This window comes from Blastomyces gilchristii (genome assembly GCF_000003855.2).
Source record: "Blastomyces gilchristii SLH14081 genomic scaffold supercont1.9, whole genome shotgun sequence".
In the NCBI taxonomy this organism is placed as follows: Eukaryota; Fungi; Ascomycota; class Eurotiomycetes; order Onygenales; family Ajellomycetaceae; genus Blastomyces; species Blastomyces gilchristii.
Window position 1 is genome coordinate 949080 of NW_003101674.1, and position 20898 is coordinate 969977.

A 20898-nucleotide genomic window follows, 5' to 3' on the forward strand; every position below is an offset into this window, starting at 1 on the left:
CCCACCCCTACCCCCCTCTTACCCCCCCTCTACCACCCCTTTCACCCCCTACTCCCTTTATCATCACCACCGCCTCTACCGCCCCGCAGCCCTTCTATCACTTTCACTCTCTACCTCTACCCCCTCTACCACCACCACCGTCCCTACCGCCCCGCAGCCCCCTCTACCACTTCCACTCTCTATCTCTACCTCTCTACCCCCCTCTTATCACCCCGACCACCACTATCACCCTTATCACTCTCTTCCACTCTGTATCACCTTCATCATCATTATCAGGTTAATCAGAGCTGTACAGGCTGCAGAGCCAGCTGTTCAATCCCATCTGAATTCAAAGAAGTGCACATGACATCACATGAGATCATGTTACAGAGCATTTGGCAAAATGAACATAGAGAAGAGTATAAAGAATGTAAATACTGTAGAGAATGTATGAAAGAAGCAGAATGAAAAAAAGAATGAAGATTTGAAGATTGATCTGAGCTGTATAAGTCAGAGCATTCAAATATTTTTGATAGAATGTATATGATATCACATTACAGTGTTTTTTGCATGGAAAAGTTGGTTTTTCTATAATAAATAGAGTATATTAATGAATGTATAGGTTGTAATGAATGTAGAGAAGAGTATAAAGAATGTAAATATAGTAGAGAATATCTGTAAAGAAAAGAATGAAGATTAATATCAGAGTTATACAGGCTGCAGAGCCAGCTGTTCATGAATTTGATGAGATGCACATGATATCATGTGAGATCATGTTACAGGGCATTTTACTCAGAAAAGTTGGTTTTTTCTAGAGAGATAAAATTGTGATACTCAGTTGATTTCAATAAATACTTTTAGAATTTTAATAACAAGATTATAAACAATTTGAAATGTATAAGAGAAATCATAAACTGTCAATTAATTAATATGAAAAAGAAACTATTTTTCTTATAAATCTGTGCAGTGACTAAAGCCTGTTTTTTTATTTTTTATTTATTTATTTATTTATTTTTTATTTTATTTATTTATTTATTTATTTTATTTATTTATTTTTTATTTTATTTATTTATTTTTTATTTATTTTTTTTGACATTTGAATATCTCTATAATGCTATGATATATCTATCAACTAATTTCATATTTTTTAGTAGTCTTAGTGTAATTAGGGATCAATTGTGTGTTCAAATCATCAATTGCTACCATGGTGCATGTTGTGAATGTTTAAAGATGAATGAAAAAATGAAGATTGGGCGGGCGTTGGGTGTAAGCGGGCGCTGGGTGGTGGTTGATCACGTTAAATAAACGTTTGCGGAGAACCTCAAACCAAACACCATCTCCCCCGCAGCTCCTCAACCGGAAAGGTTACGACTCACCCCTATATTTGAAGACAATGGCGGCTCAACAAATAAATCCGAAGAAGCAGCAAGGTAAGCAAGCTAAACAATCCCCCAATTATGGAGCGATGTTAAAAAAACAACCTACTAACTTTAAAAACCAACCCGCGCACCAAAACAAATCCACAGAGCTGCAAGCGCAATATCAAAACTACAAAACAACCCTTCAGCAGCTCGCGCAGAAGATCGGGGATATCGAACAGGAGACAGAGGAACATAAGTGAGTTTCTTTTTCTTTTTTCTTTTTTTTACAATAAAAAGCTCCCTCCTCATCCCCCAGCAGACCCCCCTGATGATATGTTTCACGCGCCGAAACCGCCCTCTCCCTCCCCCGCCCAAATAACATACTTACTCACGTATCCATATCTTTCTGCCTCCCCACCCAGACTCGTCATTGACACCCTCGAACCCCTCGCTGGCGACCGGAAATGTTTCCGCCTGATTAACGGCGTGCTCGTCGAGCGGACGGTGAAGGATGTCATACCGCCGCTGAAGACGAATTCGGACGGGCTGAAGCAGGTGCTGGATGAGTTGCTGAAGCAGTATAAGGCGAAGCAGGATGAGTTGGATGGGTGGAAGGTTAGTTGGGGTTTTTTTCTTTTCTTCCTTTTTCTGCTGTGAGAGGATGGCGGGTGGGGTTGCGGGTTGCGGGTTGGGCTGGATGTGAGATGTGGATTGAGAAAATGAGATGATTGGAAGGGGGATGGAAGGGAAGAAGAAGTGGAGGAGGAGGCTTTCCGTCTCTTTTCTGCTATAGAGGTCATTGAATTTGGGGGGCCGGGCAACCATTTTATTCTGTTTATACTCAGAACTGACCGGTGACTGCCTGCGAGTTCTACAGAAGAAGAATAATATCCAAGTCGTGCGGGAATGAGGGAGATAGGACTAGTATTCCTGAAGACGGAGGACATACATGCGGTAGTGGTGGAAGGGGAAATTTGTCTTTTTTTGAGGGCACTTTTGTGGAGGAGGTGAAGCTACCTCTGCCTTGTTTAACAAAATTTTTGACAGCGCCCCCCCCCCCCCCCCCGGGGGAATCATTGGGTTCAGCATCAAGAGGTGTTCGGCGTAAGGGATTTCGAGAAAATGGCCCCCAAAATTTGCCCCTATCAAAGGTGAGGCGAATACTCTGTGGGGTTGTATTTTTTGTTTTATTTTATTTTTTCATATTGAAATTAATACATCTTTACCGGCACGGCAGTGGTGATCATTATCATGAAGTGCAGACGGGGGGGAGGATTACGCCCAGCCAAGGAAGAAAGCCGATTTCGCTATTTCTGGTACACTTTCTGAGAGGGTGAAGTTACTCAATTGCCCAACCGTTCGCATTTCAGTGTAGTCGTGCGCTGCGGTCTCCGCCATGGCCCATGTGATGTGATGGTGTGAGTTTTGGATATACTCTTGATCCGCAGTCTGTCCAGTACATGTAAATTCAGACCAAACGACCTATACACCCCGTACTTTCCTCTGTACCTCTGATTGGTAGGATTTAAATCCGTCAGTCAGTCCATGTTTTTTTTATTTTTTTATTTTTTTATTTTTTTCTTTGGCTTATTAGCTAATTTACTCCGTACTTCGTTATCGAGGGAGGGAGGCCGACCTGGCGGTCAGGGCTGTGATCCATGATGCAATTTCTCTTGGGGGCTAAATGGCTTCTATGCAGGCGTGCCTAACATAACTAAAAGTTTTCGATGACTTTTGGAGGGGAGAAGAAGAAATGATGAGGAGGAGTTGAAGAATATCATCGAAATAATATAGATCAGACCGGAAAGTAAATATTTCGGCGGGATCAGGTAGTAAGCGGTAGCGTCTCGTCTTCCTAATTTCAAAATGGATGAGCTCTTGCTTTCGCGTCAATGGCTTCTTCACATAACTAACCTGTCGTGGAAATTGACAATCTCATTCTTCATGGCTTGCTTATTTACCTTCAGGATTTTCCTGTACATAGACATGAGAGAGAATGACGTTCCTGGTCTACTCCCTTGAGCAAGACGGAGAATTAAATTTGAATTATCCCACATGCACAATGCAGATTATATCACCCAGCTACAAATCTGTACCAAGGATTTCTCTCCTGTAGCTAGCTACAGATGTTGGCATATATGTATGTCCCTGCCATGCTGTCAACAAGAGAATGAGGTTCATTCGTCCCCTCTGAGTTGGCAAAGCTAGCCCACCCACTTATCCTTGTCAGATTCGAAAATATCCCAAAAATTTCAGCAATTTCGACATCGTGCCCAATAGTCATGCATTCCTTGAAAGGCTTTGTCTTCGTCAAAATACCAGCGCCTGCCAGGCCCAATTTCCACAGCATCTCGTTGGGTACCGATAGGTGCGTCAGTCCCACAGTCCGCGCAGGAAGCCTAAGCTTTGAGTTGCGGAGAGATAATCCCCAAACTGCGCCCTCAACGGATAGTATCGAGGTTAGGGACTGTACCGGCTGGCATCTGAACAGGGCATGCGGCAGTTGACTGCATTCTTCCGAAGCGATTTTTAGGGTTCTTCTTGTTCATGCTCTGTTCCTTTCATCGATCCGGGAAGCTAGTGAAGCCGTATCAACGCCCATATCAATGTGGGGGAGAATGCCGGAATTGAAGGGGGAAGGGGATCGGCCGGGAAATCATCTTTTCTTTTGGATTTTTAGGTGAAGTTAAGAAAAAAAAAATAAAAAAAATAAGGCTAAAGCCACCCCAATGCAAGGCCAGTTCATGATCACCATGCATTTATTCCCACAAGGCACCGCGGGAAGAACGCCGGAACACATCTGCATGAAAGTGATGAAACTGCTGGGTAGCCTGAGGAGGCCCGAGGTGTATGATACTTTTCAAAAGGGCCCACCCATGCTGTAAGAGAGAGCAGCCTTTACAATATCCACCTAATCGATATTGAAGGGTTATGAAGGGTTATGACGATGTTTTCGGCGGGGTTTTGAGGATTAATCTAATTTCAGGAATCCAGAGTCCCTCAGCCAACAAGCAAGCTGTCTTAGGGGAAAAGTATGAGAATTGGCGGGTTTTGACTGGCTCGACGAGGGAGGTTACCAAGTAGCCCCCATCCAATTATTGTGTTTGTTGACAATGCCTTATCCCATGTAGACCAACGATAATTCGAGGATGCCAGCTCTTACAAACTAAACAGAACACTGGCCATTTGCTGGAATCCACTTCAATGCACCGCTGCGTAGTACTACACGCGAAAATGCGCGCTCATCGAACAACTCCAGTTCTGACTTTCCCCATGGCCATCTCTAAGTTAAGCGCCGATTTTTGCTATTTTGCTCTTTTTGCGGTTGCCTGTATCGCCGTTACAGCCTCCAGCACTGCCATTTGGTCTGAGCCAGCGTAATATTTACCCGGCGGTTACCGTATTGAAATACACATGCCTCAGCCGGCGCGGAATTGCTGCGACTCTCTTTCATCCAACAATGCTCCCCGACGCCCAAATCGTTCAAGACGCCCAACAAACTCCCTAATTTGTCTCCATCTGCAACCCATCTCCAGCCACAATCGAATTGTTTTGAGTTTTGTCCCCTCTGCTGACCCGGGTAGAACCGCCAGGTTTAGCTAGCTTGTCGACGGTGTGTGTGTGACGTACGACGCGCCCCGTTAACTCACCGCTAGGTTCCGGAAAGAAAGAGTAAGCGGAGAGGAAGGAAGCGTGACAGAGAGCGAGGGCTAGAAGACAGGAACTCGAGAAACAAGAAAGTAGTGTGGGTTATGCCGCGCGGGCCTATCCCAACTTGAAAGTACAACTTGTTCGCCGTGGTCGAAGCTTGAGGCTAGCGTCCAAGTCGATACTCGGAGCTGTATGACTTACGAGCACTTGGTCATCTTGTTCACGTTATTTCGTTCTTTTACAACTGGCTCGTTTACAAATTATAAGAACGACAACAGACGGTCTCACAACGCGTAGCTCCGTTGCTGCAGGCGATATCAATAAGTATCGGCCCAACCTGGAATTACCATTGCCCTAGTCCCGGTCAATTGACCCGCATTATTCCACCCATCACCGCCCAACCCGTTTAGTTTCAGATTTATCCATCGTCCCCACGCCATAACTCCCGATCGCATCGTCGGATTCTCAAGGGAGGGCTGCTGGCCAGTGCGCGTCAACAGCGCGTTTGGGAGCTAACTGTACCGGCCCATGCAATACAGGTGCCACTGTAGCGCAACAATCCAGTAGGTCCCTGGCGAAAAAAGTAGCCACTCGAGTGTCTTCTCCCCCACACCATAACTCTTGAGGTTCCCGCTCAGGGCTGTTGTGAAGCGAATAGCTGCCCAGTCTGACGTACGTTGACGCAGGGCTGCATAGAACCGCAGATCCTAAGATTCGAGAGGAGTGACGTGTTCACCCGCCCGTGTTGAAGTTGCTATCTGGTGCGCGTATCCAAAAGACGTAAAAATCATGTCGTCGGCCTCTCCTCCAAAGGAACCAGAGGTGGAACCAGGAACTCAGTCAGGCGACGACGCGGAGCATATGGAACGAGAACACCAAGATACACAAGCGCAAGGCCAGGGAGAATTCGAGGTGAAAGAGCAAGATCGATGGCTTCCTATTGCAAATGGTTCGTTAAGCGCGTTCTTGCATGTTACGATTTCTGACTTGATTTGCGCGTGCTCTTCCCATGCTATTATTTGCTTTCTTTGCCCTTGCCGTGTGTCACTGGCTGGTTGCCGTCCTATCCTCGCTTAAACATCCAGGCAGAAGTGCTGTTTGGTTTTAAGCATATCCCTGGATTAGCACTCTATTCGCTTGTCCTATTAATTATGCGCTGCACGCTCTTTGGTGGCACCTTTGCATAGGGCTCTCTCCCATGTCGGATTGCTACCGACCATCGTTTCTCAGTTACACATACTTAAGATAGCAGCGCACCGTCCCGGTCGATTCATTATATGATGCTAACAATTGCAACCCTCTCTAGTTGCTCGAATAATGAAAACCGCTCTCCCCGACAATGCCAAAATCGCAAAGGAAGCAAAAGAATGTATGCAAGAATGTGTGAGCGAGTTCATCTCGTTTATCACCAGCGAAGGTGTGTACTCGCCCCCCTACCTTTTTCGGCGATAAGAATATGGCGACATGCAAGAACTAATTTACGTCGCCTAAAAACCTTCCAGCTTCGGAAAAATGCCAACAGGAGAAAAGGAAGACGGTCAATGGGGAAGACATCCTCTTTGCTATGACCTCTCTCGGATTCGAAAATTACTCCGAAGCACTGAAAATATATCTTTCAAAATATCGCGAAGTGAGTACGCTAATTCCCTAGTATCTCCTCCCCATTTCCCATGTACTTTCTTTTTGTTGCCTCAACTTGGGGGGGACACAATATCTGAACAATTGAATTGATTGGTTTGAGACCCAATCCTCAAGGGGGGAGAACCAGAACCGGCCACCGAGCAGCGGCTACGGCTCCGGCGGACCAGTCGGGGGCACGGCTTCCAATGCTCCAGGGGCAGGCAACCCAACGGGACCAGGTTTCGCGGTCCCGCCCGAGGCTTCCAACAACATATTGAGCCCGAACCTCGACTCCAACGAACAGGCCGGCGCGACATACGGATATTCCACCATGGTGGGCCCTTCGCACAATGGTGCAGGTGGCGAGACTTATTAGCTCTCACGAAGACGTTTCCCGGGTCTGGAATACGCTCGCGAGTGATTGCAATACAGAATTGTAGCTGTTGGCAACTCCCCACCCCCCGAGCAAGACCTGAGGATGTGCTGTTGAAACCATGGATCATGAAAAGGAAGACGAGACGAAAACCAAGCAAACAAGGGGCAGGAATCGAGACCAAAGAGATCTTCCAGGATGGTGTGATGGTCCGATAAATTTGACTGAGCGGCCAGAATTTTCCTGCTGTTTCCTGCTGTTTTCTCCTTTTTCTTTTCTTCATTTCTTTTTCTTTTTCTTTTTTTTTCAAGTTTTCCCTACAACCTACCTATTTCGTCAGATAACTTGTACTCTCTCAAGGGTGTCTTTAGAGAAGTGAGGTCATAATTTCTGCAGGAAGAACGTGACGCTGAGTTCTCAGATAACTGAATCAGCTTTGCGTGGATTTGCAACAGAAAGAGAAAGAAAAATAAAAAATAAAAAGGGGGGGGGGGGGGGGGGGTAAAAAAGAGACAGATGAAGAGAGAGGGAGAACAAGAACAAGCATGCGGCGGAATTTACCTGTGTCAGGCAATTATTAGAAGGGATATAAGGCCGCAAGTGTCTGTGTGCTTTTTGGATATTGTTACGGTTGAAATTGATTCGGGGCGCTCTGGACCTGGGGACAGAATGAAATACTATCAGTCACTTTGCCATTCATTTCTGTTACTGAATATATTTTATTTTATCTATTGTAATTTTATATTATCTGTTTCCTTCTAATTTTACCATTGTTGACATTGTGTTTGTGTGAATATTTAAACAGGGTGTTGTTTTTGACATGTAAATTTCTACTGGTGTTGCACATCCCTGCTGCTATACAGAGTATTCAATTGCCCTTTGATAAATTTTTGCACCAGCAGTGATAATTATTTGCCTGTTCCCACCCTTCACTCGAATTGTTATCTAACTAACTATCCAACCATACATCATCCAGTGGCTTGAATATTTTTCCGTGCCGGGAAATTGGGTTTTCACCTACGTTAGTAGTTAAACTAGTCGGTGGAACGAAATTCCGTTGCAAACGGATCAAACATGTCAAACATGGCAAAGTTTTGACCCCAGGATAATCAATATTTGAGTCGCAAGGCGACAGAACCAGATATCATGGCATGATTGTCGTTTTGCTTCGACCGGTCAACTCAGCATTAGGAATAAACAATGGCCCGAGAAGACAGTCCCAAACGCCGGAAGCTGGACTCAGACCGCTTCACTCCAACATCATCCCATCCGAGCCAGACATCCAAGCACATTTACGCCCCCCGAAGTCGGCTCCACCGCAACAGAGAGGACAAGTATGGCAGCACCAGCCGTGCGTCCACCCCCCGCGGAACACGCAATGGAGATTCAACCCCACACCAGGAGACTTTCCAAGGCGTAGAACCTCTTGTCGACATCGAAGACACCCTTGCACTGGACCGGGACTGGTACGCTGGCGATGAACTAGGACATACTTTCGGTGACGAGACGCATAACCCATTCGGCGGGGCCGACAGCACATGGGCAGATCAACAGCGGGAAGCAGCGCTGTCTGAGAAGAAGAATAGCAAGCGTGTCAGTGCCCGCGCTGCGCAGAAGCAGAGAGATGTCGACGCTTGGGAGACGAATCGCATGTTGACCTCTGGCGTGGCGCAGAGGAGGGAATATGATGCTGACTTTGAAGATGACGAGGATTCTACTCGTGTACATTTGCTCGTACATGATTTACGGCCACCGTTTCTGGACGGCCGGACGGTTTTTACGAAGCAGCTTGAACCCGTCCCTGCAGTGCGGGATCCGCAGAGCGACATGGCTGTGTTTAGTCGGAAGGGAAGTAAGGTTGTGCGCGAAAAGAGAGTACAGAAAGAACGGCAGAAACAGGCGCAGGATGCCACTAATGTGGCTGGGACGGCTCTGGGGAATCTCATGGGCATTAAGGAGGATGAGGGAGATAGTGCTATAGCAGTCCCCGGGGAGGAGGAGGCACAGCATAAGGGTAGTAAATTTGCGGCGCATTTGAAGAAGAATGAAGGAGCTAGTGCGTTTAGCAAGAGCAAAACTCTGAGGGAGCAGAGGGAGTATCTGCCTGCTTTTGCAGTCAGGGAGGAACTCTTGAGGGTCATTAGGGACAACCAGGTAGTTATTGTCGTTGGGCAGACTGGTTCGGGTAAGACTACCCAGTTAACGCAGTTTCTTTACGAGGATGGTTATGCAAAACTTGGAATGATTGGCTGTACGCAGCCACGGCGTGTCGCTGCGATGAGTGTTGCGAAGCGGGTCAGTGAGGAGATGGAAGTTAAGCTGGGAGGGCTTGTTGGGTATGCCATTCGTTTTGAGGATTGCACTAGCAATGAAACAGCTATCAAGTGTGCGTTATGGACCCTTTGAACTTTTCACGTGAGAGAATGCCAACTAACGTCTGCATTTACCGCTAGACATGACCGACGGTGTGCTATTAAGAGAATCTCTAGTCCAGCCAGACCTTGACAAATACTCTTGTATTATCATGGACGAGGCCCACGAGCGAGCGCTGAATACGGATGTTTTGATGGGCCTCATTAAAAAGGTGCTTGCGCGCAGACGGGATCTGAAGCTCATTGTCACTTCAGCCACAATGAATGCTGAACGGTTCTCGAAATTCTACGGAGGGGCTCCAGAATTCTTTATCCCTGGACGAACATTTCCGGTGGACATTCAATATTCGCGATCGCCTTGTGAAGACTATGTTGACAGTGCGGTGAAGCAGGTTTTGGCTATCCACGTTTCCCAAGGACCTGGGGATATTCTTGTTTTCATGACCGGACAAGAGGATATCGAGGTGACTTGTGAATTGATAGCGGAGCGTTTGGCTCTCCTAAATGATCCTCCGAAGATTAGCATTCTACCAATATACAGTCAGATGCCTGCAGATTTACAAGCTAAAATTTTCGATAAAGCACCGCCTGGAGTTAGGAAGGTGATAGTTGCCACCAACATTGCAGAAACTAGTTTAACTGTCGATGGAATCATGTATGTGGTCGATGCCGGTTTTTCCAAGTTGAAGGTTTATAATCCGCGAATGGGTATGGACACCCTCCAAATCACGCCCATCTCGCAAGCAAATGCGTCGCAGCGTGCTGGTCGTGCTGGGCGAACCGGTCCTGGCAAGGCCTATCACTTATTCACAGAACTTGCGTTCAAAAACGAGTTATACATCCAAACTATCCCTGAAATCCAGCGAACGAACCTGTCCAACACTGTGCTACTGTTGAAATCGTTAGGAGTCAAGGATCTACTCGATTTCGACTTTATGGATCCACCGCCGCAAGATACCATTACTACATCGTTGTTTGATCTCTGGGCATTGGGTGCCATCGATAATCTTGGAGACTTAACACCAATGGGTCGCCGCATGAGTGCTTTTCCCATGGACCCATCTCTTGCGAAGCTTCTCATCAGTGCGTCTGAAGAATATGAATGTAGCGAGGAGATGCTAACGATCGTGTCAATGCTTTCTGTACCGGGTGTATTCTACCGACCCAAAGAGCGCCAAGAGGAATCAGATGCTGCTCGAGAGAAATTTTTCGTGCCTGAGTCCGACCATCTCACCCTGCTTCATGTATACACGCAGTGGAAATCGAACGGCTACTCGGATTCATGGTGCATAAAACATTTCCTGCATTCCAAAGCGTTGCGCCGTGCCAAGGAGATCCGCGAGCAGCTGTACGATATCATGACAATGCAAAAGATGACCATAACAAGCTGCGGAACCGACTGGGACGTCATACGAAAGTGTATATGTTCTGGGTATTACCATCAGGCCGCCAGGGTCAAGGGGATTGGTGAGTATATTAATCTCCGCACGAGCGTCACGATACAACTTCACCCGACGAGTGCGCTATACGGCCTTGGTTATCTACCCGACTATGTAGTGTACCACGAATTGATCTTAACTAGCAAGGAGTATATGTCTACCGTTACATCTGTGGATCCTCGGGTAAGTTTTGATTCAACCCACTTGTAGCATCGCTGCGTTTTCTTTCTTTATATTCAACATGACCACTTCCGTCTTCCTTAAGAAGAGCCAACCACCTCCAATACCTCACTATATCTGGATGGCTAACATAAACCTCAAAAACCTCTAGTGGCTTGCCGACCTAGGTGGAGTCTTCTACTCGATAAAAGAAAAAGGGTACTCAGCCCGAGAGCGTCGTGTGACAGAGCACGAATTCAACAGACGGATGGAAATCGAGGCGCAAATGGCTGCTGATCGCGAGCGCGCAGCTGAGCAGGAGCGGAAAAAGACCGAAGACGACGCGTTACGGAGGAAACGGGACGCGGAACGAGGGTCTGCTAGTATGGGGGTAAGGACCGTGGTGAGGCGGCCTGCCTCTGGGACAACAGCTGTAAGGAGGCCTGGATCTAATGTGGCTGCCGGCGGGGGTGGGAGTGTGGTTAAAAGACCAATTATGAAAAGGGGTGCGAGGGGGTTTTGATGCTAGGTTTTTTTCCCTCCTAGACCGGAATGAGATTTGGAATAGATTCAAACTATGGCATATTTAGAGCTTTAGAGCTGTTTATATTTCTATCTTGGAGACCCGTTAGGGATGTAAATTAGTCACGTCGAGGCAAATGATATGTCATTCTAACACACCATGGGCTGTTCAGACCAGTGAGGGATTGCACTGTTATACTGGGTTTAACAAATGACATAAAAATACTCGTTCATAATTTTACCAGCCCTGGGGACATATCTAGTCCCCGTGCCATAACTCCCTAACGACTCGGAAACCACGCATGATAGTCTATTTAATTGGTCTCAAGACCTTGAGCAGTTGGTAGTATTATATATCGTACATAACTGCTAGTTGTTTAAAAACGTAGACAGCAGCAGAAGAAATGTAAAAAAGAGTGTAAAGGACGAAGAGCCGGCTCAGTTGATAAAATTGATGCAGAAGAAGTGCAGTATCAAACTGCCAAACACATAGTCCGCGAACGCCCTATAAAAATACACAGGTCAGTCTCAGCTCGACATAATTTTAGGCTTTCTGCAGAGCTTGTCCCCATCATATGCACTAGGCCGGGAAGGAGGGCAATAGGCAAATAATCCTGGAAATTTTTGACACATAGGACCACCAACCTTTCACTAGATAAGCCGTTCGACGGTAGATCCTCATTCGTCGGTTTCGAGACGGTTTTGGATGTAGACGTAGCCTTTCCATCTTTCCCTCCCTGGTGGCTCGTCTGCATTCTCAAACTAGCAGTGAGAACGAATTGGCCGACAGCGGAGGAGAAGCCGCTGAGAAACGCGTTAAATGGCTAAATTTTAAGATAGGTTTTAATCATTGTTAGCTAAAGGGACTTCCAGAAAAAGCAAGGGGAAAGAAAGAGGAGGGACAGAAATGACTTACATAGTTCCCGGCCAGCATACAGTATAGAAATTGTACGCCTCCTACAATAAGTAGAAATGCCATAAATGCATCTAGTTGAAGTGTTCTTCTGGGTGTTTGTTCTAGATATTGCTGCCAGATACCAACTACAATGTTTTGAGGTTGAGAGTTGGGAGAAAGTGAGGCGCTTGCTTTTGTTGGAATTGGACTGAGAGTCGCCTTTGCTGGCGTAGAGGTTGATGATGCAACACGGCGTTTTGGAGCCATTGTGGTGATAGCTGCGGCAATGGAACGGTTCTAAAAGAAGAAATGCGAGGCGGATAAGATATAGTATTCTTTTCGATCCAACGTATCTGCACCGTTAGGGATGTAAAGCGGGCAATGGCGTCCAGTTCCCTCAACCTGCGCATCCATGATCTATCGAAGTTTAGAACAAGAACAGGTAGTCGCATATCACATGACCGTACTCATCATCACGTGATCTCGGGCCCGATGGCCCAAGCTCCATCCAAGCTTAAAATAAACTTCCACCGAGTTGACACTTCCACACCCACTATATCGCTGCTACGACGCATAGCCGGTTTGTTAAACACGATCTCCCAAGCCACAAGTGTTAAGAAGCGCACGAAAAGTAACAATGGTGGGTACGGAGCTTATCGAAGCCCCAATCCCCCTCGTCCCTCTCCTCCTTTCCCCTCATATTCTAGCGCAGCCACGCAGCCACGCTTCCCTGTTATCTCGCTTCATCCCACTGGACAAGAGCTTAACATCCCCAACAGCCCTCTTCTCAAAACATCACCATCTCAGCCGCCGCGCTGTCCGTCCTGACATCCTGTGGCGGCATCATCGGTTACGCGCGCACCGGATCCATCCCTTCCATCGCCGCCGGCCTCTCCGTCGGCGCCCTTTACGCCCTCAGCTACTATCGACTCCAAGGCCAACAATCCTTCGGCGAAGAATTGAGCCTGATAGCCTCGACTGTGTTAGCGGGAAGCGCGATCCCTAGAGCGCTGAAGACGAGGAAGCCTGTTCCCATTGGCCTGAGTATCCTGGCTACATATGGCTTGATTGTTTTTGGATTAGCATATAAGGGGAAAAGGGCGACCAGGGTTTAGAAGCTTGGAATATTGAATTTTAGATTTAGAGCATGCCATGGGCGCGTGGGTGTAGGCTAATGTGAGGCCAGGTATCCAGTTATGGCTGGGCTATCCGATGGTGTTAGGAGGTGATTCTTAGTAATTTTCATCGGGCCACGGATGTCATGCGACCAGTTGAGCTTGTGAGGCTAGATTTTACGAAAGGTTTGGCACCTGAGAGTGCGCGATTAACTGGATTCAGATGATGTATGATTCAGTGGATTGAAGTTTCATATCAGATTCTTGAGTTCACAAATTGAGTGTAATGTTAGTATGACAGAACAAAAGTTGTATATAAAATATGAATGTGATAACTATTCCACACATTTCTTCTCTCGAGGAGGTATAGGGGTGGAATATAGGGAATGATTAGAGGTAGTGAATAGGGGGGAAAGGGGAAAGAAGATACATGAAATATGAATGCGGAAGTATGCTAACAGATCATAGAAATAAAGCTTCCCACGACAAAGGGAACACTCAAAAACAATCCATATCCCTAGCAGAATCGTCATTGTCTGCCAACCTGTTTAATGACATCATCTGGCTGCTTATTGATCAGATTCCCGATTTCCATACTATCCGTCAATACCTGTCGCGCACCTGCGTCGTCAAGGCCCATATCTTCTTTAACCAGCATTACTGCCAACTCCGGAACCATGACAGACTGCACAAATCCAGAAACCCCAGCAGCCTTTATCAGGTGGTCTGTTGGTGCTAGGTGCTTGAATTTCCCCGCAAAGTGGCTAATGATGGCATCCATCCTGTGCAAATGTACCGAGTTAGTATATTGAACGCACTATTACAGCAAAATATAGACGGAATGAATGCGGGTTTTACATCTTCTTTGCCCCCCAGGGGCCATAATAACCAGGTAAAAACTTATCCGCTTCATCCTCGTCAACCGTCAAACGCAGGTTTCCCTTCTTCTTCCCAGTACGGGATGACTCGAGCTCATTTCGGTAGAATGAAGACTTTTTCATTGTTAAGATTTGATCCAGCTCCACATAATGCTTCTCGATACGTTTGTGAAGATTCTCCCAATTAATCGTTGGATATCCCCTGTTAGCCCATTCATACTCTGCGGCTCTGATCCTGTGATCCCTGCAGAACTGAGCTTTCTTCCTGTAACTAAGATTCTTAGGGGACCGCAAATCATCTATGAACCTGGGATCAACCGCTTGGTCACACATGGGACAAATTATAGCCTTTTGTCTTGGTGTGGCACAGTCAAGTTCGTGTTTTTCGGCTTCTGCTAGATGGAGGCTTATGGAGGAAGATATTGAACTGAGTGAGGACAATGACGAATCGCCATCGTCATCGTAATCATCGAAGTGTGATGTGCCAGTGAAAAGTGATGCGCTAGATGTGACCTCATTTGGGAAGGAAAGGGGCGTCTTGAACTTAGGCCCGTTAGAGGAGACCTGGGATGAATGAATGGCAGACTGCCCATCCTCCGCGGTAGAAACGGGAACTTCAAAGTGTTTCGATGATTTCCTGCTCGGGGCAGCATGTATATTGGTCGCCCCATACTGTCTTTTCGTTGGAGGGGGCCGGTATGGAGAGAAGAGAGAATCGCTTTCCATGAAAATAGGCTTACGCGGGGTCTCCTTAGGCGACGTAGGTAGGGAAGGCTTCACCCTTCCCGATCGTCTTTCTCCTTTCCGCGGGGTATCTATGACTTTCTTCCTCCGCTTTGGTGGCCGTTTATCGTCCTCACCGTACAAATCGGCGTCAACCCTGGTGTTTCCAGCCGATCTGCTCGCCGCTTCTTTTGGCGACCGGGAATATGATTTCCATGTGGGTTCAGGGGAAGGTGGGAGTTCCGAATGTGAATTCAGTTGTTCACTCTCGTCAGTGGAGCTGAGCGGTTCATCGTCTGTTGCGGGTTCCGGCTTAACCTTCCTGTTAGTCGAACCATTGGGTCCTGGACCTGAATCTCTCCGGTTTATCAACTGACCCCCGGCCTGGGTTAGCGGCGCCCCTCCCGTATGATTATGTCGTGTTTGGAATGTTGCGGCATAGCTGGAATTAGGTCTTTTGGGTATCATTGTTTAGAGGCGCAGTGGGTAGCCAGGTAGGCAGTGAGAGGTAAGGAGCCGCACCAGGAGGAATTGATGAGCAAATGTACAGTCCTGTGGACCGGTTATTGAGAAGCGAGCGCGATAACCACTTCATATGCAAAGAGGAGCAGCAGTATCTATCGAGTGATATCTATTGTCGCGCTAGATAATATGGCTTTGCGTTGAGATGACACGCTTGCAACTAGGTTGATGGGGTGCAATCGAAGGCTGGGCGGGCGTGCTGAGAGCTGTTTGCCAAGCATGTCGGCTCTCCTCTCTGGCGCGCTAGCGGATGTATTTTTCTAGGAATAGAATCATTTTACACATGAGAGTTCATTACACTAAACATACCTCCTGAGCATTTGGCTCGAATATTTGAAGAAAAAGTGTTCGCACAATCAAGAACACAACATCTATTAACCAGTCTTTTGCGAGAATATGGGGCTTAAATGTACCGTATAGATATCTGATCCACGGAAATCAAAATAGGTAAAAGGACATACCCACGTTCTAAAAGAAAAATGTCGAAGTCATTGGGCAGCCAGTCATGGACGATAAATGGACTCCCTAGCACCATGTGGGATTCATAGAGTAACACCGCGGCAAACATTGAAAGACATTGCCATCCATCTAAAAATATGTATATATATTGATTAGGTTCAAAACAAGTGTGGTGTAAAGGATATATGCAAAAAATGTAATACAGGGAGCGACTGTATGTAAGTAGAAATCATATACATCAGCCGAATGAGCGGAAGGAAAGGAACAAAACAAGAAAAAACCAAGCGCCCCCGAATGCTATTCCCTATTCAAAAGTCATCTTCATATCTCCGTCTTTTCGTTCATTGTAATCGTCATCGGCCCAGGCGTTATGACTGAGATTAATACTGCCAAATCTTGGGCTGACTCCGCTGGACGGTATTGGTGATGGTGATAAATTCATAAAGGATAAGTCACGGGACAAGTCGTGGGATAAGGACGACGACGATGCCGGCGGTGAGTGTGAAGGAGGGCTGGCATATGATGAATCAAACGTCATCTGTATCTGGTCGTCATGGCCGTCGTGATTGCGCTCAACTGAGTCATGCCGGCTCCCAAAATTACTCGATGGTGCTTTTGAGGGTGAACAATGAAGGTCATTGGCTGCGGGCATCTCTGTATTCGAAGGCGTCTCAGTACCCCCTGATGGTTTTTCACTCGACGAATATCGAGGTAGAGGGGGCGGCGAATTGAGATCAATTTTTATTGGGGGCAAAGTGGATTCTAGCTGCTTCACTTCCATTTGCTCCGATGCTAGCTCGGCGCGGATAGCATCGATATCAAATAGAACATTATCAGAGGCAGAACCGAGGCTACTTTCGCGCGAAGAGTGGTCCTTCCGATCAACGTCATAAGTTTCCCACCCCTTCTTTCGGGCCAGTTTCCCACGCTTAAAGAAACCAAACTTAGCTTTGTCTGGTTCTGCTTCTGCTTCTTTCCGTGCTTCGTCAATTTCACGAATCAACTCTCGTTGTCTTTCTGAATGCTTGTCTGGGTCAGGATCTTCGATTTCGGTAAACTCATCGCTCTCAACTTCCCATCCTAGTTCACGGAGTAATCTTGGCATCGCCGCGCGATAGGCCATGTGCCCGTTGACGAACTGTGTCACATCCATATTTTCAATGCCAGGAACATTCTCAACAGGTGCAAGGCCGGCTACCCGCATAATTCCACCACTGGTTGCTCGGAATAGGTACCCAAGAATCCAGTCATTGGAAGCATAGCCATTCACAAACCTGCCCGATACGACGCTTCGCGCCTTCGTATACTCATCTTTATTTGCAACGATTGGCGAACCGAACAGATAGACGTTTTGAATTAGTCCATGGGCACCCTTGCTCGCAAGCTCTTTCAAACAAGAGAAAATTACGCGTGATCCCAGAGAGAAACCTATCAAGGTTATCGGTCGATTGCCAAGGTTTCGAGCCATGATGGAATCAGCCATAATGAGACCGGTTGCATTGGCACGGACTAGGGACACATTCCACGGATTATCAATCAAATATGAAAGCTTAGTTAGCACAATTGGGAGTTGTAAAGATGCCATTAGAGCAACAAGGATTGTGTTTCCTAGGACTTGCTGAAGACCTTGAGTGAGAGCCTAGATTGATATTAGAAACACGAAAAGTAGAAATTATCGACGCAACAGTTGCACATTACATACCTCTGTAGCGAGAATATTAATTGTATCCCCCATACTTTGAAGCATCTCCGGTTCCCAAAGGACGGAATAGATATCGCCTATGATAGGGTCGACAGTGCTGAATGGTAATCGGACATCGTCAACCTTTCCAGTCATCCATCCAGAAACAGTAACAACAAGGTTAGCCCTCTTATTATTATGTAAGGGGCGATATTCAAACGTTTTCACAGCACCGGTTCTTCTATGAGACGCTCTGACTGCAATTGTTCCACCGGTAAGAGTAGCACCCGATGCAATAAGTGCTGTTCCCCCAGCACCTCCCAGGAAGGCGCCAGTCCCCGTGACTCCGATGGTAGTAAACCCAGCGGCAAGACCTGCACCGATAACTGGAGCGAGTAATCCTGCTGAAAGGCCAATTACCAGGCCTCCACCAACTGTTGCAAGGCCCATGATCATATATCTTTTCTTTAAGGCTTGTTTCCGTCGCGCTTCCATATGTTCTGCCTCATCCCAGGTCTCTTTACTTTTCTCCTCCTGCATTTCCAAAGCATCAATCACCCGCTTTTCAAACCGGCATATTTGCGACCAGGACACATCTAAGGCATCTCCAACTCGTTCCAGTAATCGTCGTGAGCGAGCATCATATGTTGAGTCAGCAAGAAGTACTAAAAAGAGGTCGCAGAGTACAGTCCATCGAAGATCGATGTCGATCTTTTCTGACGTCGGCATTTCAGACGGGGACTTGACGTTTGGTAAATCTTCATCGGCGTGAATTTCGTATGGAGGGGGTGGTGTTGGTGGCAACGAACATTGCTCAGAAGCTACAGATGTGTCACTTGAGCCAAGGGACTTTTCCATGTGGACTGCTGATGAAGTGGGCGGTCTGGTCGAAGTAGACTCGCTACACAGAGGGTTTTTAACTCGCGAATTTTGCATAAGCGGCGGGACAAGATCTGTCGGCTGGACACCATGTTCTGCTAGCTGCTCGATCATTATTTGTTCCGCAGAATCTATATCCATATGTGCATAGAGTCGTATCATCATCTGCTGACCCCACTTGGCCATGGAATCGATGGCTGAGGCGATATATTTTTTCGAGGATCTTGATGGCCGAAAAGTCTCAAACTCTTTTACCATTTGATAGATCATTAGTCTTGTCACTCCAACGTACGCAATTCTTTGTCCTTCCGTTAGAAGATCTTTCGTGGCCTGTAGTTGCGCGAGAGGATCCCGTTGTTCGTCTTCCACCCCAATCGCATTACTCTCCGGCTCCTTAAAAAGGTATTTAGTATCGTCATCTAGGCTCGTGACTGACTGCGCATCTTCGTCGATCTGGACCCGAGTGTACCCCCTTCCAGCACCTCCCAACCCCTGGTATACAGCTGCATCGTCCTCCAGTGCAGCTCCGCGAGCAACAATCCTACCGTAGTCGTCATAGATATCAAATTCCCCCAAAGCGGGCATATCTTTCCAGTCATCTTCATCAACATTGTCATTTTCATTGACCTCATCCTCCTCCTCCTCTACAACAATACGCTGATGTGACCATTCGGAAATAACTGCCGCGCTTGGCCCGCGTTTGTGGTTTCTTGAAATTTCTGAGGTTTGGGACTGAGGCTTGTTTGAGTTCTCTGGTGCGTCAGGCTGTTTCGACCCACGTAGGGGATCTATTGTTGGTAAGTCCTCCGGTTTTTTGGAGACGCTGGCAGTTGAAGTTGGCTGCGAAACATTTCGCTCCTGAGTCGTAATATCCGATGCAGCGGTGAACGGTCCTGCATCATTTTTCGATAATCGTGATTCTTGTGTGCTTTCGTTAGAAACTGGCGGAGTTACCACATTGTTATTTACGGGCTTCGACCGACTCGCCGTGTCTGGTGGTTCATGCTTGCTTGGCCGTGGGGACTGGCTAGGGGCCCGAATAGGTAATCCAAACTCGTCAAAATCTGAGACCGGTGATCTTCCTTCTTTACTTGATTCGACAAATTTTGTGGTCTCCAGTTTATTCGTTGCTGTGTTCGAGACAACTGCCGCGCCAGGGAGTGTCAGCGCCCCATCCTCACCAGCTTGTGCTGGACCAGGGACAGCTTGGAAAGAATCCAAGGATTTCGAGGGGTCGGTAGAGGGGTTCATTATAACAGCCTGAAGAGTTATCGTTAGTGTTGATATATGCGGTTTTTTTTTTTTTTTCGAATGGCAAAAATCAGATTGTCCGACGCATTCGTAATCCGTCAACTCCACCCTGAGATAGAACTGGCCATCGACTAAGATGGAGAAGGGTGTCGGAGCCAAAGCTTCCCCAACGCGCTGCTCATCCAACCAACCTTGTGACCTTCCACACCACCGTTACTCTCCACTCTCGGATATATTAGCGGTCACAAACAAAATTATCTCTTATTTACGGGAAACGACGCGATGGGGGCCAGAGGGACAAGTTGGTCAACCGTCGTGAGGAGCTTGGCGAGAATTACATCGAAGGGCCTTGCGGGTGCGAAATCGTAGATCAGCACCTCATCTCCGTCTTCGTGCAATTAGGAGACTGTGTATAATGGATGTACATGTACCTCGCAGACTTCATTAGAACGAGATACTGGCGTCGGTGCTCAAATGCCCACTGCCCCCTGTTCCTCTAAAACGAGATGCCATGGCTATCCAGAACTTGGGGTTCGAGTTTCAAGGGAGCAAGGAGAGTTGGCGCGACCGGCTAAACCTAGTTAACTAGTTAACGTTACCGCAATCGGGTTGCAGCAGGGTTGGAGCACAGCCACCCATGTGGAAGCTGTGGTCAGAAACAACCAACAACCTACAGCAACCAACATGCTCAGCGTGTTTCATCCTTCAATCATGCATGCTGTTCAAGAGCTCAGAGCTCTAGTCATTAAATAAGGATTTGGATATTCACCTGTATTTACCGCTACGGGCGGGCACCTTTTTCACTTAACTGGAACCTCCAAAGAAACATAGGGATTTTTACCCGTATCCTTTGTGCAGGAAATATTAGGTATTTCCCATAATGACTCGAGAACTTGAGACTCCATGCTGCCGGTATTCAGTTTTGCCTGCCGAATGTACCCTCACCGCATCCTAAGCAACGCGAAGACCCTATAATTCGGGAGTCTAGGAGTTACAAAACTCTCAGGGACTTCCTTTCT

The 20898-nt window shown here is 47.0% G+C and overlaps 8 protein-coding genes across 8 annotated transcripts; 5 read left to right on the forward strand and 3 right to left on the reverse strand.

Moving 5' to 3' along the window:
* Positions 1 to 1372: 1372 nt before the first annotated feature.
* Positions 1373 to 2250, forward strand: BDBG_04599 (prefoldin subunit 2; the record flags this gene model as incomplete). The annotated part of the gene is made up of 4 exons (XM_002624689.1): positions 1373 to 1409; positions 1506 to 1596; positions 1763 to 1955; positions 2218 to 2250. 4 exons carry the CDS (start codon positions 1373 to 1375, stop codon positions 2248 to 2250), a joined length of 354 nt encoding a protein of 117 aa, XP_002624735.1.
* A 1264-nt stretch (positions 2251 to 3514) lies between these two features.
* Positions 3515 to 3872, forward strand: BDBG_17147 (uncharacterized protein). Its single transcript, XM_031724933.1, has one exon. The coding sequence runs from the start codon at positions 3623 to 3625 to the stop codon at positions 3845 to 3847; it is 225 nt and encodes a 74-aa protein (XP_031578605.1). The 5' UTR covers positions 3515 to 3622; the 3' UTR covers positions 3848 to 3872.
* Positions 3873 to 5780: 1908 nt separating this feature from the next.
* On the forward strand, positions 5781 to 6987 carry BDBG_04601 (nuclear transcription Y subunit beta; the record flags this gene model as incomplete). The annotated part of the gene is made up of 4 exons (XM_002624691.1): positions 5781 to 5940; positions 6298 to 6408; positions 6494 to 6621; positions 6733 to 6987. 4 exons carry the CDS (start codon positions 5781 to 5783, stop codon positions 6985 to 6987), a joined length of 654 nt encoding a protein of 217 aa, XP_002624737.1.
* A 1049-nt stretch (positions 6988 to 8036) lies between these two features.
* On the forward strand, positions 8037 to 11821 carry BDBG_04602 (adenosinetriphosphatase). Its single transcript, XM_031721749.1, has 3 exons — positions 8037 to 9370; positions 9438 to 10978; positions 11127 to 11821. Exons 1-3 carry the CDS (start codon positions 8185 to 8187, stop codon positions 11475 to 11477), a joined length of 3078 nt encoding a protein of 1025 aa, XP_031578606.1. The 5' UTR covers positions 8037 to 8184; the 3' UTR covers positions 11478 to 11821.
* Positions 10138 to 13323, reverse strand: BDBG_04603 (oligosaccharyl transferase complex subunit OST4). The gene is made up of 3 exons (XM_002624693.2): positions 12393 to 13323; positions 12122 to 12300; positions 10138 to 11981 (listed from the first exon to the last, which is right to left on the reverse strand). The coding sequence occupies exons 1-3, from the start codon at positions 12636 to 12638 to the stop codon at positions 11915 to 11917; spliced, it is 492 nt and encodes a 163-aa protein (XP_002624739.1). The 5' UTR covers positions 12639 to 13323; the 3' UTR covers positions 10138 to 11914.
* BDBG_04604 (UPF0136 domain-containing protein) lies at positions 12753 to 13486 on the forward strand (the record flags this gene model as incomplete). Its single annotated transcript, XM_002624694.2, has 2 exons — positions 12753 to 13011; positions 13179 to 13486. The coding sequence occupies 2 exons, from the start codon at positions 12753 to 12755 to the stop codon at positions 13484 to 13486; spliced, it is 567 nt and encodes a 188-aa protein (XP_002624740.2).
* Positions 13487 to 13559: 73 nt separating this feature from the next.
* BDBG_04605 (uncharacterized protein) lies at positions 13560 to 15818 on the reverse strand. The gene is made up of 2 exons (XM_002624695.2): positions 14345 to 15818; positions 13560 to 14268 (listed from the first exon to the last, which is right to left on the reverse strand). The coding sequence occupies exons 1-2, from the start codon at positions 15553 to 15555 to the stop codon at positions 14016 to 14018; spliced, it is 1464 nt and encodes a 487-aa protein (XP_002624741.1). The 5' UTR covers positions 15556 to 15818; the 3' UTR covers positions 13560 to 14015.
* Positions 15819 to 15887: 69 nt separating this feature from the next.
* Positions 15888 to 20876, reverse strand: BDBG_04606 (DUF726 domain-containing protein). Its single transcript, XM_002624696.2, has 4 exons — positions 20649 to 20876; positions 20071 to 20456; positions 17771 to 19888; positions 15888 to 17707 (listed from the first exon to the last, which is right to left on the reverse strand). Exons 3-4 carry the CDS (start codon positions 19877 to 19879, stop codon positions 16373 to 16375), a joined length of 3444 nt encoding a protein of 1147 aa, XP_002624742.1. The 5' UTR covers positions 19880 to 19888; positions 20071 to 20456; positions 20649 to 20876; the 3' UTR covers positions 15888 to 16372.
* Between the last annotated feature and the right edge of the window lie 22 nt (positions 20877 to 20898).